The following is a 14506-nucleotide window of genomic DNA, read 5'->3' as shown; positions in this document are numbered from 1 at the left end:
AATACTGCATTTACATTCAGCACTTAGCATTCCTTTGTGTCTGGTATGCATTCACTTTGCTTTCCAGGTGTAGGAAAATAGGAATCATTCTTTAAATGTTCTTAAATTATACCTGAATCTAGCGTAGCACTTGAAACAGGAAATGAGCACACACAGAACCACTGAATGTTAACCCTGAAAGAAATCTAAGAGAAATGTGCCATCTGGTCCCCCCCCCTTATTATACAAAGGAATAATCTTATCACCTAGATGTATATTTTTAAATATAATAGCTATATATTTAGATATATTGTCCTTCTATTCATGGCATGTGGGATCCAGTTGCCATGGATGTTATTGATATAAAGTTTTGTTTTAGCAAATCAAATTTGCTTTTGATTAAAAACACTATTTAGAAAGAAAAGTTAAGAGCTAAGAAAATATGGAAAAAAATTAAGAAAGCAATCCTCAAATAAGCCTCAAAAATACTGCCACACATATGGTCAGAGTTTGCATTTACTCCATCATTGTTGAGCGATTGATATCTCACATCCTACAACCTAGAAAATAGTCTTCAGACCCATTGCCTAAACCCCCTACGATGAAATGAGCAGATAATAATTTTCATAGTTACATTTTCAGCAAAAGGTCAAGGGAAGAGAAGAATTAAGGATCAATTGGTAGAAAAGTTTCTTGGTTCTTCTAAGGTTGTCCAGTTGCCAGATTCACTCAAGATGGTAATATTACTACATATCCAGTGCTGTCATCCTGAGGCATAGAGTGGGGCATCTCTCTCCTACCAATGCACCTCCTGGGTCTCTCTCTAGCTGAGCAAGCTGCTGCATATGAAACCCTGAGCAAGCTAAAAATAAATAAATAAATACATTTCTATGTGCACAAAATTATGTAAAGTAGACAGGCTTTTGTATTTGGCATGTCAATTCCTGTGTGTTCTCCCTCTCTTATTTTGGAAACTTTAATAGCCACTCTCAGCAGCCTTACTTTATAGTACTTTCCACCAGCTAGTTTAGTCTCACTGCCCAGGCTCAATGAATTATAGACCTCAAAGTAAATGCTCTGCAGGAAAACACAAATAGACCGTGGCTTGAGGTCTATTTGTGGTGGGGCCTAAAAAGCCAACATCTAAAATGGAAAAAAAACTCGGAATACTGGGTGATATGAAAAAGAGATCCCATGTTGATTTAAACTCCTTAAAGTCCCGTTTCATCAGTTAAGGGTACAAACCCCATGCAACTGCCCCTACTGAAGAACCAGCTGTAGGTTTGGAGGACCCAGACCACATGTACTTCTGACCAACTGGCTCAAATTCAATGATCCCAAAGCCCCTAAGTTTTGATAATTTCCTAGACTAGCTCCCAGAACTCAGGAGAACACTAAAAGTTTTATTATAAAAGACATATATTAGAACGAGTGAGATAAAAAGATACATAGAGTGAGGTGTGGGAGGATTCCATGAGTGAAGTTTCTCTGTCCTTAGGTTACATCACCTTCCTGGTACCTTAATGTGTATCACAAACCAGTAAGCTTTTTTCCTGGCCCTGTAATCCAGAGTTTCTAATGAGGTTTCATTATGAAGGCATGATTGACTGAATAATTAGCAACATGACCATCAGCCTCCAACCCTACATCTATCCTGAAGTTTGTCAGGTCAGGCTGGTTTCAAGTGACTGGAAGCCTCCTTCAATTCCATGTTGGTCTTCCTGGCATGGCCAGCCCCAATCCTGAAACCATGTAAACACCCACAGTAAATTGCCTCATTAGGATAAATGCACAGGAAATCTCAGGGACCCACCATGAAAAGCAAAGGTAGTCCTACCACCTGGGAAATTCCAAGGGTTTGATTCATTCCTTAAACCCAGGACAAAGACCACATAAATTCTTTATTATAAAATGTGCAAAAAGCTACACAAAAATCAGTTCTATTTTAAGTAACAGAAAGTCACAGCCAAAAAATATATATATTTTTTCTACCATGGAACTACACATGTATGTAGTTTTTCTACCATAAAACTATATATGTGTTGTAAGTTTTATGGTAGAGAAACTCACTGGGAAAAAATGCAATATGCACAGAAAATAAATGGCCACTGAACACTACTGGAGTATTTTAATTTGTTTTTAGTTACTTATTTATCAGCAATATTTACCAAGTACCTACTGTGTTAGTCACTGGAAATATACTGTTACATTGTCAGCATGATAAAATTTATTTATTTGAATTACATAGAAAAGAGAAAGGTTGAACTATTTGGAATTATCTGATGATTTTAATTCTAATCAAAATGAACCTGAGTTTTGAAATAGTTGTTAATTTTTGTTTGTGAGGAATGATGTAAGAGAGGCCCCAAACCATGAAGTTTGGGGCATTAAACTTTGTGAAGAATTTAAGGAGGTGGAGATAATAGAATTAAATATTGCTAGTTTAATCTGAATACTACCATTTGGTCTCATATTTGTAAAGAAAATCAAGAAGTGCTTTGAAATGTCATGTTGTATTATAAATTGTTCTTTTTTTGCTTTCCTGTAATTGGAGCAACCTACTAATTTATACAAGTTGTGACTACTAACAGAGAGCAATCACCTCACAGACTTGTACCGAAAAGAAGAAACTATCCAAGTGACAGGAAACGGTCATGTACAGAGTCCACGCTTCCCGAATAGCTACCCCAGGAACCTGCTTCTGACATGGCGGCTCCATTCCCAAGACAAAACCAGGATACAGCTGGCATTTGACAATCAATTTGGATTAGAGGAAGCAGAAAATGATATCTGTAGGTAAGTGTGGGGGGAAATATTTATTATAGGCTATAAAGTATAGAAAAAAAGATGAATTTAAAACATTACATCAGCATTCCTTTTGAGCCCTTTAGACCTACCTAAGATGTATCCCTTCTTTTCCCAAAAAGCTGTTTATTAGCCCTAGAGACAAAAAGTGTAGATATGCTACCACTGAGGGCCTGATAGCCTGCCATGTTAACTCTGGCAACTGTTATGACTCTGACTTCCAAAGAAAGGTGCAATCTGGAGGTCCATGACCTTCCAAGCAGAGAATAGGCATTGTGAGCAGGTAGATGCATCCAATATTTCAGTCACCTGCAGCAGCTGTACCTGGTCAGAGTGTGGGAACCTGCCATGGGCTTAGGGAGCATAACCCTCAACTCAACTCCAGGAATTGACCCAAGACAATTGTAGCCATGACTTTCCCAAAGCTGAGAGAAGATGGAAGCTGAGGTTCTTGTCAGGACCTTAGTCTGAATTCATACTTTTAAGAATTCAGATATGTATGGGAAGGAAGAGAAAGCAACCACAGCATCAGTGCTCCTACGGTACCTGTTTCCTGTGGTTTCTGGGCCAGGGATGGAAGATGAAAGTTGGACCTGATAATCTTCTCCCTTCTTAGCACATTTCAGAGAAAGTCCAGGCTGTTGTTCTTTGAATTGTCCTCCCACAGCATCTTACTCACTTAATTATCATGTGTTAGGCTTGGGAGGGATTTTTCTTTCCTTTTCATACTTTACTGCATGCACTTGTTCTGCATTGCCAATGAACTACTGAACTGCTAAATCCTTTCAGCAGGGTTATTTTCCTTTGAATAATAAAAAAGAGGTGTCTCAAATTTGATCGTCCTTTGTTGCATGTTTATTATGCTGACAGCTTTTATTATGTTGCTACTTTCCCAAGAATAACAGCAGTGACTATTACTTTCTAGGACCACAGAGGGTAATGTATGCCAGAAAACAGAGACTAATACATGCAAGGAGAGCCAGTTAATATTTACAAAGAGAATAAACTAAAGCTGATCTTGTGTCTTTTCAACCTTGAAAGAGAACTAATTTTCTGTAGTGACATGCACCAAACAAAAAAAATAAATAAATAAAAATCCTAGGGGGAAAAACACTATTAAAAGGTGAGGACAGAAGGTGAGATTGTTAAAGGTGAGAAACAGAAGATACCATGATCCGTTTCTACCCACAGAACACTTCTGACACCAAATGTGTAGGGTTCCCCCCCACACATCAACCAATTCTCTACCACCATCTGGGTATCCCACAATTCAAATGAACTCTGCTACCATCTGCTTAGAGTTAGCTATCTATCCCACAAGGCTTCCCTACATTAAATTCCATTGCAGATCCCAGGCCTCCCCCATTTCTAACTGAACAACTGATCAATCAGGGGTCCTACAGCTCTCCAGAGCAAGTATATGGAAGGGCACCTTCTCCAGGTGCATCACTGTCTAAACACTGGGCGTATTCACCAACCCAGAAGCTCTCTGTACCCCATAGTTAGGAGGGCTTGTGGAGGTTTCATTATGGAAGCATGGGTGATTGAATGGGTGATTAAGCTAAGAGGTTCAGGGTGGGACTGAAAGTTCCGACCCTCTAATCATAGCTTGGTCTTTCTGGTGACCATCCTCCATCCTGAAGCTATCTAGGGGCCTGCCAAATGTCATCACATCAGGATAAATTCAGTTGTGACTGAAAGGGGCTTATTATGAATAATAAAAGATGATCTTTTCATCCATCACTCAAATTGCAGGGGATTTTTGGATAGGAATCACGCATAGCTCCACAGAAGGGAAACTACTCATGAACTTTTAGTCCTAGAAGTGAGCCTTTTGGGCATCCTGGTGTTGAAAATAGGAGAGTAAGCGTTAGGATGGTTTTCTTTCTGGATCTTTCTTCATATCTCACTGGGTCTCAAAATATACAGAATGAGTTAAAGAAGCAAGAGAAAGGGGAAAAACAGATCATTTACTTGTCTCAAAATCCTCCCGAAGAAAAAACATGGTACCCTCTTAACTTTGAACTCTGAGTAAAATTAAACTGATGTTGTTTGTTGTAAACGAAAGTGACCTATAGTGTTATTAACAAAGTTTCAAGTGTAGTTATGCTTTGAGCAGTAAATATGATTTATATACACTATATATAAAATGAAATGCAATTGATTTCCTACCATCTGTTCCAAAGCCTCCGTGATGTTTACATTGTAATATTTTATTGCCTAAATAATGATGTTTTGTGAGTGCTTTTTACCTTCCAAACACCATATAAATGTTAAGTAATTAATTTACACAGCACCCAAGAGATATCCAGCTGGTAAAATTATATAAGCCTTCTTATTTTGCCCATAAGGAAACTGAGGCAAAGGACATAAGGGCCTCATAAATCACTGTCAAAGAAATGAGTCACAGTGTTAATATTTTTCACCTACTCCCCAGATTACCCTTCTCAATCAAGTAAGAGGCTCATGAGTAAAACTGGTAAACCATACTTACCAGTTTTATTCATATTTAGCTCTGATGCTTCTTATGCAGATTCCTTCTGGTAACCGTGACAGAAAAATATAAGATGCATCAGAGTTTTCTGCCACTCTTCACCCTGAATGCCCACCCTATGCTTATGACTTTGACATCTGAAGTTATTCGAGAAAGGCAGAGCTCAGGAACGAGATAGTGATGACCAGAACTGAAAGTCAGATAGTTCAGCCAAATAAGCAGATCTCAGGGCTCTGGAAATAAAATAAATGACCACTAGAAGATGGAAACTGTATCACTGAAGATATCCTACTGTGATAGAATTGTATAGAGGAACTTCAAGGATTGAATGGTCACATGGGATAACTAAACAGGCCTTGGCTATTTTCCTCCATCCTGGATCCCATGTTTCTCTGCCCAATGTTCAAGGTGAGCCCAGGGTCCTCAGTTCACACGGTTTAACCAGCCAGACTGGTCCAGTAGGAGTTGCACATACGTTTCCTCAAAGTTAAATGCTTTCCCTTATGACAAATGTCATACTTTATGATGTGATCCTTCCATAATATGGTTTCCATGTAGAGAATAGAAACAAATTGTACCCATATTTGTTTATTTTCTGCAATGAGAATACTTATTTTATAAGCTACATATATATCAATCATGTCCTCAAGGAAGAACTGAATGTGTTAAATTAATTCAAACAGTAAATTTGTTTTAAAGACTTGTAAAATAAACATTTGGGCAGATAATTTGAGCTACACCTAAAATATACAAACAGATTGCAGTTGTTAGTTTTTCTAAGAAATCTCTAAGCTAGACGCTCAGAAAGTAGCCCATTTGGATTATTGGTGATCTAAAAACAGTAACTGAATACATGTACAGATTTTCTTAGACGAGATTACCAAAGTTTGAGTTTGGAAAACCTCGCCCCTAACCAGCTTTCCTTTTAACAATTCTGTAGGTACACTAGTCATCTCAATTGGTAGATAACAATAAATCACTTTTATTGGTTTTAATTTCTCAGTGTAATTATGAATTTCAAAATCTACTTTAATCAAAACATATTTATTCATGTCAAACTGATCCTAGGTACGATTTTGTGGAAGTTGAAGATGTATCTGAAACCAGTACCGTTATTAGAGGCCGATGGTGTGGACACAAGGAAGTTCCTCCAAGGATAACATCAAGAACAAACCAAATTAAAATAACATTCAAGTCTGATGACTACTTTGTGGCAAAACCTGGATTCAGGATTTATTATTCTTTTGTGGTAAGTAGCTAAACCACCCTATGATTAAAAGCAGACACTGGTTACATGAAGGATAGACATCATTTTCTGAGATTAAATACAGTGGTGTGAGGGTGAACAAACTTTATTAATTCCTTATGTTGTGTTTTGTTCCTATCCATGTGGTCAAAATTCTAAAAGCTTTTTTGTAATGAATGCCATTTTGGATCTAGTACATAAATATTTAGGCCATGCATTTTGAAAGAAAGCTTAGTAAATAAAAAAAGTAAAATGATAGTGAAGTGATACAAAATTACATTTGATTCAACTGAAGCAAGGTACAGCTAAATAAGAAGGTATGTGAGCCTTGGACAGGTTTTAAGAATTAAAACTAAAGAAAATATTTCCCCTTTTTGTTTGAAAAGATGACCATAAATTTCATTACAGAATAAAAAAAGGTCCTGATGATTTTAGTTTAAGTGACAACCCAGATTTGGGAAGAGTCCATGCTATAATCACAGAGCCTCAGGGTTGACACATGTCTGCAAGATCATGAGATCACACAGGACCTGAAAGTCTGAGCCTGGTTGACTACACACTCAATTTTACTTAAAACACTCAGCAGCCTTTTCCAGGACCACTTCTTGAGTAGAGGGCAGTACAGACATGGATTGGGGGAAGGTTTTGACTGTTAGAACACGTTCAGCCTCATGTTTAGCCAACATGTTCACAACAGTTAATTCTACTTGTTAGGTCACTCAAAACATGTATTTTTATTCATTCATTCATTTGGCATCAAGAAAAGATGCCAAAATAGAACAAAATACTAAAAATGGCATCAATATGTTGGATTTTTTCCTCTTAAGAATTAAATTTAGAATAGGAAAAAAACTTGCTGCTGTTGTAATCTTAAAGTCTCTTGCATGATGGTGAGCTATGAAACACTATGTGAGTTCCACATCAGAACATTGTAAATGAAAAAATAGCATGTGGCACCTCTTCCAGTTTTAATTTGAAAATAATCCATCAAGCATGGTTTACATTATTGCAAAATCATGCAATGCTGCTCAGCATTAGAATTTAAGTGTCAACGCTTGGTTTCTAGATTTCTTTCCCTTTTAATATGTTCAGTGATGTGTCTGTTCTCAGTTGCTCATGGAAAAAGCAGGCTTGGCATGTTAGAATGATGATCGATGGGCTTCATGAAAAGACCTTTATGTCCCACAAAGTATGAAGCACTAGTATGAAGCACTAGTATGAAGCACCATCAGTACTAACGTATGTGCTTTCTGTGATGCTTGGCTTATGACTAAGCTAAATGTCAATTAGAAACACCTTGACTCTAACACAACATCTTTAAGGCAACACCACTCCTTTTATGGAGAGCAGTACAAACATGGGCTAGGGGAGGAATGAATGTTCTTGCTTTTGGTGTCTAAGGTTATGGTGAGAACTTATCACTAATTTCCCCAGCCAGTGTTAACTGGAATATTGGAGAGGCTCTGTAGTTTGGATGAAAATTGTTCAAGGTCACTTTCCTCAGACATTTGCTTCCACCCATACATTGAATTGTGCTGTAACTAAATGGCAATAGTTAGAACATTTTTGTGTATTTTCCTATTGGCCTCTTGGTCTGCTCCACAGAGGTACATGTGTTTCCCCCTCCTACTAGGCTTCTGGCACCAAATATGGTCAATTTGGCCTAACGTGTTTGGCCGATGTCCCAAGAGGCAAAAATCAACTTCGGATACATAGAGATCTTGGGCATGTGGCTTTTGGATACAACTCCTCTGTTTGATTCTTCATGAATAGGCACAGAGTATATCACATATGTCTTGACCACTGTTTGGCGAAAAATCTTTTTTTTTCATGTTAATGTTTTACTTGAAGAAACTTTAAAAGCAGGGTTTATAGATTCAATAACCAAAGCTCAAAACTGAAAGTGGGTGAGAGATAAATTAATAGTAAGGCAGTGAAATTAGAAATGGCAAGCACTCATCAAATGCATTTAAATGATGGTTTTTAGAATGCTTAACATCTTCAGAACTGGACACAGCTTCTTGGTAACCCTACTTTGGGTGGGTACTAGGAAAATTTGAGCCTTAAGAATAATTTCTGACAAGGCCAAGTTCCCTTGGGAAATGGCAAATAGCTGTAAGGAGAGGTCAAGATCATCTCTCTTCTTGTCTCCCATTCCACTTCCTTGCCTCCTCTTCCTTCCATGCATCTCTGTTTTTCCCACCTCAGTAACTATCCAAGTGCATAGGGACTTCTCAGGCTGTATGCAACAGGTGCCCAGGACCTCAATATCCACGGCCCTTCAATAAAGTCTGTATGGTCTGTGACCAATGCTTTTAAAACAACCCAGTATACAGTTTTAGTCAATTTTTCACTCTAGCAAACCATGGGAGACTAATGGATAACATTAAGATGACTTATTTTTGGTTGAGAATGATTCCTATACTCCAACTTTGTTTGATGTATTTGAAATTCAATCTTTTACCTTTTTCAGAAAGTAGAAATAGACTTGTCATAGTCTCCTCCCAGAGCTGTACTATAAAGCATACTTAAGATTGAAAGCAGAGGTCACCAGCTACTAATGGTATGATACTGAACCACTTTCTTACCATTTAAACACTTTTTAAAATTGAAATTGGTATGAGATTTAAAAATGATAGGAATAATTAGCACAGTACCTAGGATACAGTTAGTGCTCAATAAATGTAATCATGATCCTACCCTTACCATTACTAATTATGTGCACATATATGCATATGTGTATATATGTACATAAATATTTGCATGTTTCTATGTGTCTGTGAATGTGTATATGTTTTCACATAAACACACTTGTACATATCTACATGTATGCAGATCTGAGTACATAATTAGTAATGAGGATTATACATTATGTGTATACATATATAGATAAATGGCAATGAACTTTCTGAGGGTAGGAGAAATATCTTATTCTCATGTGGATTCTGCAAAGTGGCTATACTACATTATGTGTGTAGATTGACACTTTCCTGAGAAAATATGATTCATAAGAACTGCCTAATTTCATTTTCTCTCCTGTTCAGCCTTCTTTTCTAATTTCACTTCACTGAGAAGAGTAGATGCCTTCAGAATGCATAATTAAGCAGCATAGGTAATGTTATAAAACATTGCTTGATATAATTATCTAAATATATTAGGATCTTCCACTATAAATCCAGTTGGTTGGGGAAATAAAAGAATCATTGCACAGTCTTTTCTTTTTCTTGAGGATGACTAAGTGTGTTATTGGAAAGGTGTCCAATTACAATGCACCCTGTGGGTACTGTGCAGAGAGTGAACAGACATGATTATGAACTTTAGCTCTGCTTCTTACTGGTTTAGTTTCCTCATCTACAAATGGGAATATCTGACATTAGGTAGTTTTGAGAATTAAATTAGATAACTTTTATAAATGACTCTTCCTGGAATTTAGTAATTACTCATTGCTGTTATAGTCATCATTATTATTGGTATAATTAACATATCAGGTGACAAGTAAGCTTAGAAGTTCTAGTCTAATCTCCTAGCTATTAGTATGTGTAAGTGTGTGTTTATGTTTGTGTGTGTGTGTGTGTGTGTGTGCCCTGTGATAATAATTCACTTTCCTCATCCATGGCAGAAACGTTGTACATTGTAACAAGCATGAAAACTTCATTTTGCAATCCAGTGTGCCTACGTATATGGGCATGAATGCATTTAATAAGGAAGTACTTTTTAAAATTCAAAAATAAGTCATTGGAAAGCTATTCAAAATTTTTCATTTTATTAAGTCTAGTTTATTTCATAAAGTGTAGTTTGCTAATATTCATTGTTAATACTTTCTAAAAGAAAAATGCAGTTTTACCAGGCCAGTTACTTAAATGTCTCTGCAGTGAGTTAATTAAGTGGTGCAGTTAAGATTTCCATTGAGGCCAGGCACAGTAGCACATGCCTATAATCCCAGAAGCTCAGAAGGCTGAGGCAGGAGAATCACAAGTTTGAGGCCTCAGCAACTTTGCAAGACCCTGTCTCAAAATAAAGTGTAAAAAGGGCTGGGGATGTGGATGTGGTTTGGTAGGTTAGTGTCCTTAGGTTCAGTTCCCAGTACAAGAATTTTAAACATTCCATTGAGAATAAAATTGAAGTGAATGATGATCTTGCACAAATGTGATTATTTAAAATAGAAAAAGAAGAAAAGGGAGAAGATGGAAAAGAAGAAAATGAGAAGAGGGAGGAGGAAGAATAGGAAAACCTAGGAGTTGAACAAGAGTGATTATAATAACTTTTACAGATTCTAATTTTTTCTCACCTAAAACTCAACAGTTAGTGAAACAAAAACAAATTCATCAACAACAAAATAAAAGTATGCAACTCATGCTCATTCTAAGTTAAATCCTTTTTTAAAAAAATAGCTAGAGATTAAAGGAATTCCTCAACTGCAAAAAAATGTGTGCAAATTCCATGTTGATTTGCAGAGCCAGATAAAAATGTTCTGAAAATCCACAGGTGTTCTGGCCACTTCAGCCAGGAGTGTATGTAGAGCCTGGAACTGTCAAGGCACAGGTGGTGATGCCCACAGCAGATTCTGCTTATCTCCATTCTGAACCCTCAGTTGTCTCCTACTGGAGGTGTTGGAGCCACAAGTGCCATGACATTGCTTCATAAATGCCCACCAGAAGCCAGACCAGGCATGTCCAAGGCCCTGGAGATACAGCATGGAGGAAGAAAGGCAGAGTCACTGCCCTCAGGAACTCTCATGACAGTGAGAGGAAACAGACCCTAAACTGTAAGCAGGGAAATAAGCACATTAGTGAAACAGATTATTTGAAGTTCAATAAAGGCAGATAAAAGAGAGCAACTTGATGAGTGACTGGAAAGGGTCCCCCTCCAGCCAGGGGTCAAGGAACATCAATGGGAGTAGACTTGCAACCGAAATATCAAAGGAGACAACCATGGGAAGCTGTAGGGAAAGAAGAGCAAACACTGAAACAGAAAAGGCTGCAATGGAAAGCAGAAGGCACATTTTTTCTTTTCTTTGGTTCCTAAGTGGTTCCCTTGGCACCTTGTCATGCAAGTAATTAGAAGGAAGTAAACAGAAGAGAGGGAAACAGAACTGTAGCTAACTCCTCCCTCAGGTAAGAGTAAGGAGGGGAGTTTCACCTCCTTATCTCAGTTCAACCTATTTTACATATCAAGTAACTTTTTCAGTACTTGGCTGGGATAAGATAGCTAAAGCCAAAAGGTCAGCTAAGGTCAGATGCTAGAAATAAGACACAGCACACTCAGTCTTATCAATAAGACACTCAACAATGTACTGAAATAAATTAAACCCACGAATTGGTCAGGGTCAGACAAGAGGACCGCAGACCACAAGGGCCAAATTTCTGCCCAAGCCGCAGAGTGGTTGTTGCAGAGGGCTGACAAGGCTGGGAGCTTCGTGGATACTAGCCGAAGCACGTTTTCTTATGAAGAGAGTTTCATTGTTGCAGCATTTTATGGGCAAGGGTAGGAAAGAGTTTTTATTTAATATTTCAATAATAGTCTTAAATTTCACCATTTTGATGAACTAGTGTTCTGTTGGGGATGGCTGAGTGAATCAGTTATTTTAATAGATTACTCTCCTAAAACGTACATAATCAGAACTGTAATAAAGTTCATAGGAGAGTAAAGAGAAAAAATTTAATATAATCCTGGAGCAAAAGATAATTCGACAAAGACATACCTAGGTCTATAAACAAATGGTAATGGGTAAGGAGAATGAAGGGAAAATTGGGCTCTTGTAGGGGAAGGCAGCAGCAGAGGAAGAAGTGTTGAGAGAATGAGAAGAGATCTAGGCTCAGTGGCACATTCCTGCAATCGCAGTGGCTGGAATCCCTGAGGCAGGAGGATTGCAAGTTCAAAGCCAGCCTTAGCAATTTAGCGAGACTATCTGCAATTTAGTAAGACCCTGACTCAAAATAAAATATAAAAATTGATTAAGCGCCCTGAGATTCAATCCTTGGTACCAAAGAGAGAGAGAGAGACAGAGAGAGAGAGAGATATATTGCTTGGCCTTGCCTCATCATTCATTTGTTTCAATGTATTATTAAACAGAATTTTTACTGAGCACCTATTATGTGCTATACCTTAAGTACTGGATAGAGAGTAGTGAAAAACAAACAGACTAAGTTCCTGCCTTTGTATAACTTATAACTTAGTAGATACAGCCATGATGCTACTAATAATAAACATTTTATAAAAGAATAATAATAGAATCTAACATTTTGGATTACTGTCAGGACTAAATACATGAGGCATTATATGTAAAGTGCTTAATGCAGTGCCTCATATGCCATAAATAACCTATTGCTATTAAGCCATGAATTACGTATTCCCAGGAAGACTGGCTTAGGAAAAATGTAGAATTTAGAACTTCAGCATCGTAGAGATCTATGCCTGTGCCAACCCTTTCACTTCACAAGTGAAGCAATGAACACAGGTTAGATAATTTTACAAATTAGTAAGCACACAGTTTAGATGGTTGCCTGTGGTCACAGAGGTCATACATAAGTGCTACCCCTGAGATACAAAAGCTGTGGATGCACTTCAAATAAAAATAAATATATCCCCATGTGTGCACAAAATTTTAGGGAGCCCTGAATCTAATCCATGTCTCATGGATCCACAGATGCTGTTCGACCCCCCCACACACACACACACACATCTTGCCTCTGTATTATCTGAATTTGGGAATGTTTTCTTGCATGTTGATCAGTCCTTTTGTTTGAAATAATACTTTACTGCTGTAATTAATTTTCCTCATAAACTCCATTTGTTAATCACATGAGCAAACGACTCCCCCAGGTGCTGAGTAAACACATTTCCAGCTTTGAGAGGGATGCTGTGTAATGACACTTGGAAAGTCCAGTATCCTGTTTATCTAGTATTTAATTATATGGACATGTTACAAGTAAACTTTCATCCTTGAAAACCAGAAAGATGTAGTTGTTTTAGATGACCATACTTCCTTATATACAGAGAACCTTTTCTCTGTAACTGTGCCTTTGGTGTATTGTTATTTTGGAAGATGAAGAAAATGAGAAAAATGAAGATAAAAGCTACTCAACTACATTAGAAATTGACTTGCATATTTAAGACACACTTAAGACAGAGCAGTATTTCTTTGTGAAAAAGTGTTGATGGGAATCTCAGTTAAAAAACAACTCCACCTAATATTTTCTTATAAATTTAACAAATATCTCTGAAAAGTCAGTGTGTGTAAGAAGAAAGAAATGAAAGTCCTGTGGGGGAGAAAGGTGCACAATTATAAGACAGTGTGAGTAGCTATGATAAAATGCTTACAGAACATTCCCAGCACACAGGAAGAGGAGTAATTACCTTCATAAAAATGGGGATTATTGAGCTGAGCCAGGGAGGGGAGAGCATCCCAGGAAGAGTATGTTGCTTTAATGAGGGCAAAAAAGAAAAAAAAGGGAAGTGTTTCAGAATACCCTGAGGAGTCCATTCAAAGTGTTGCTGGAGTAGCTAACCACTTACCATCCACCAGTAGAAAAGAGATAGAGGAAGCCAAAAGGACATCAAGATGATGGTTTTTAATCTATGGGTTTCAAGGAATGCCAAAGCTCAGTACTCCCTGGTGAAACTACAACTGAGAACTGTCTGGAATAAAAAGTCCAAGTGGGAATGTACTAACTGTGATACAAATTCAGACCCAAGGATATTTGTAAAGGCTCTGAGGTCAATAAAAGATGGGTACACACACTGCTCCCACTACGGAGGAAACCACTGGTTTGGTCACAAATGGTGATAGACAGTCACAAACAGGCAGGAGGTCTGACAAGGCAGGTAGATGCCCAGCACAGGTGTACTTAGCAGGTGGACTCAGGAAGTGGAGAAGAGGGAGGCGACCCTTCCCAGTGGTCAGTGCCAAAAGTAGGCTGCCCAAGAGGACGATGTGGAAGTGGTGGGCTTCGGGAAAGGGAGGGAAATGAAAGAAGTGGTGA

The 14506-nt window shown here is 37.8% G+C and overlaps 1 protein-coding gene across 2 annotated transcripts in view; it reads left to right on the top strand.

Moving 5' to 3' along the window:
• Pdgfd (platelet derived growth factor D) overlaps window positions 1-14506 on the top strand; it is a 223241-nt gene that overhangs the window by 147324 nt on the left and 61411 nt on the right. Inside the window, exons 2-3 of one of the 2 annotated variants that reach the window (XM_005329088.5) lie at window positions 2589-2775; window positions 6347-6527. In XM_005329088.5, coding sequence (XP_005329145.1) covers window positions 2589-2775; window positions 6347-6527 — 368 coding nt within the window. Of the gene's footprint in view, window positions 1-2570; window positions 2776-6346; window positions 6528-14506 lie in introns of both variants that reach the window. The other variant, XM_005329087.5, reaches the window with a different exon arrangement.

This window comes from Ictidomys tridecemlineatus, chromosome 4, assembly GCF_052094955.1.
Source record: "Ictidomys tridecemlineatus isolate mIctTri1 chromosome 4, mIctTri1.hap1, whole genome shotgun sequence".
Classification (NCBI taxonomy): domain Eukaryota; kingdom Metazoa; phylum Chordata; class Mammalia; order Rodentia; family Sciuridae; genus Ictidomys; species Ictidomys tridecemlineatus.
Note: the sequence above shows the minus strand (reverse complement) of the source record. Positions and strands in the feature narration are given on the sequence as shown.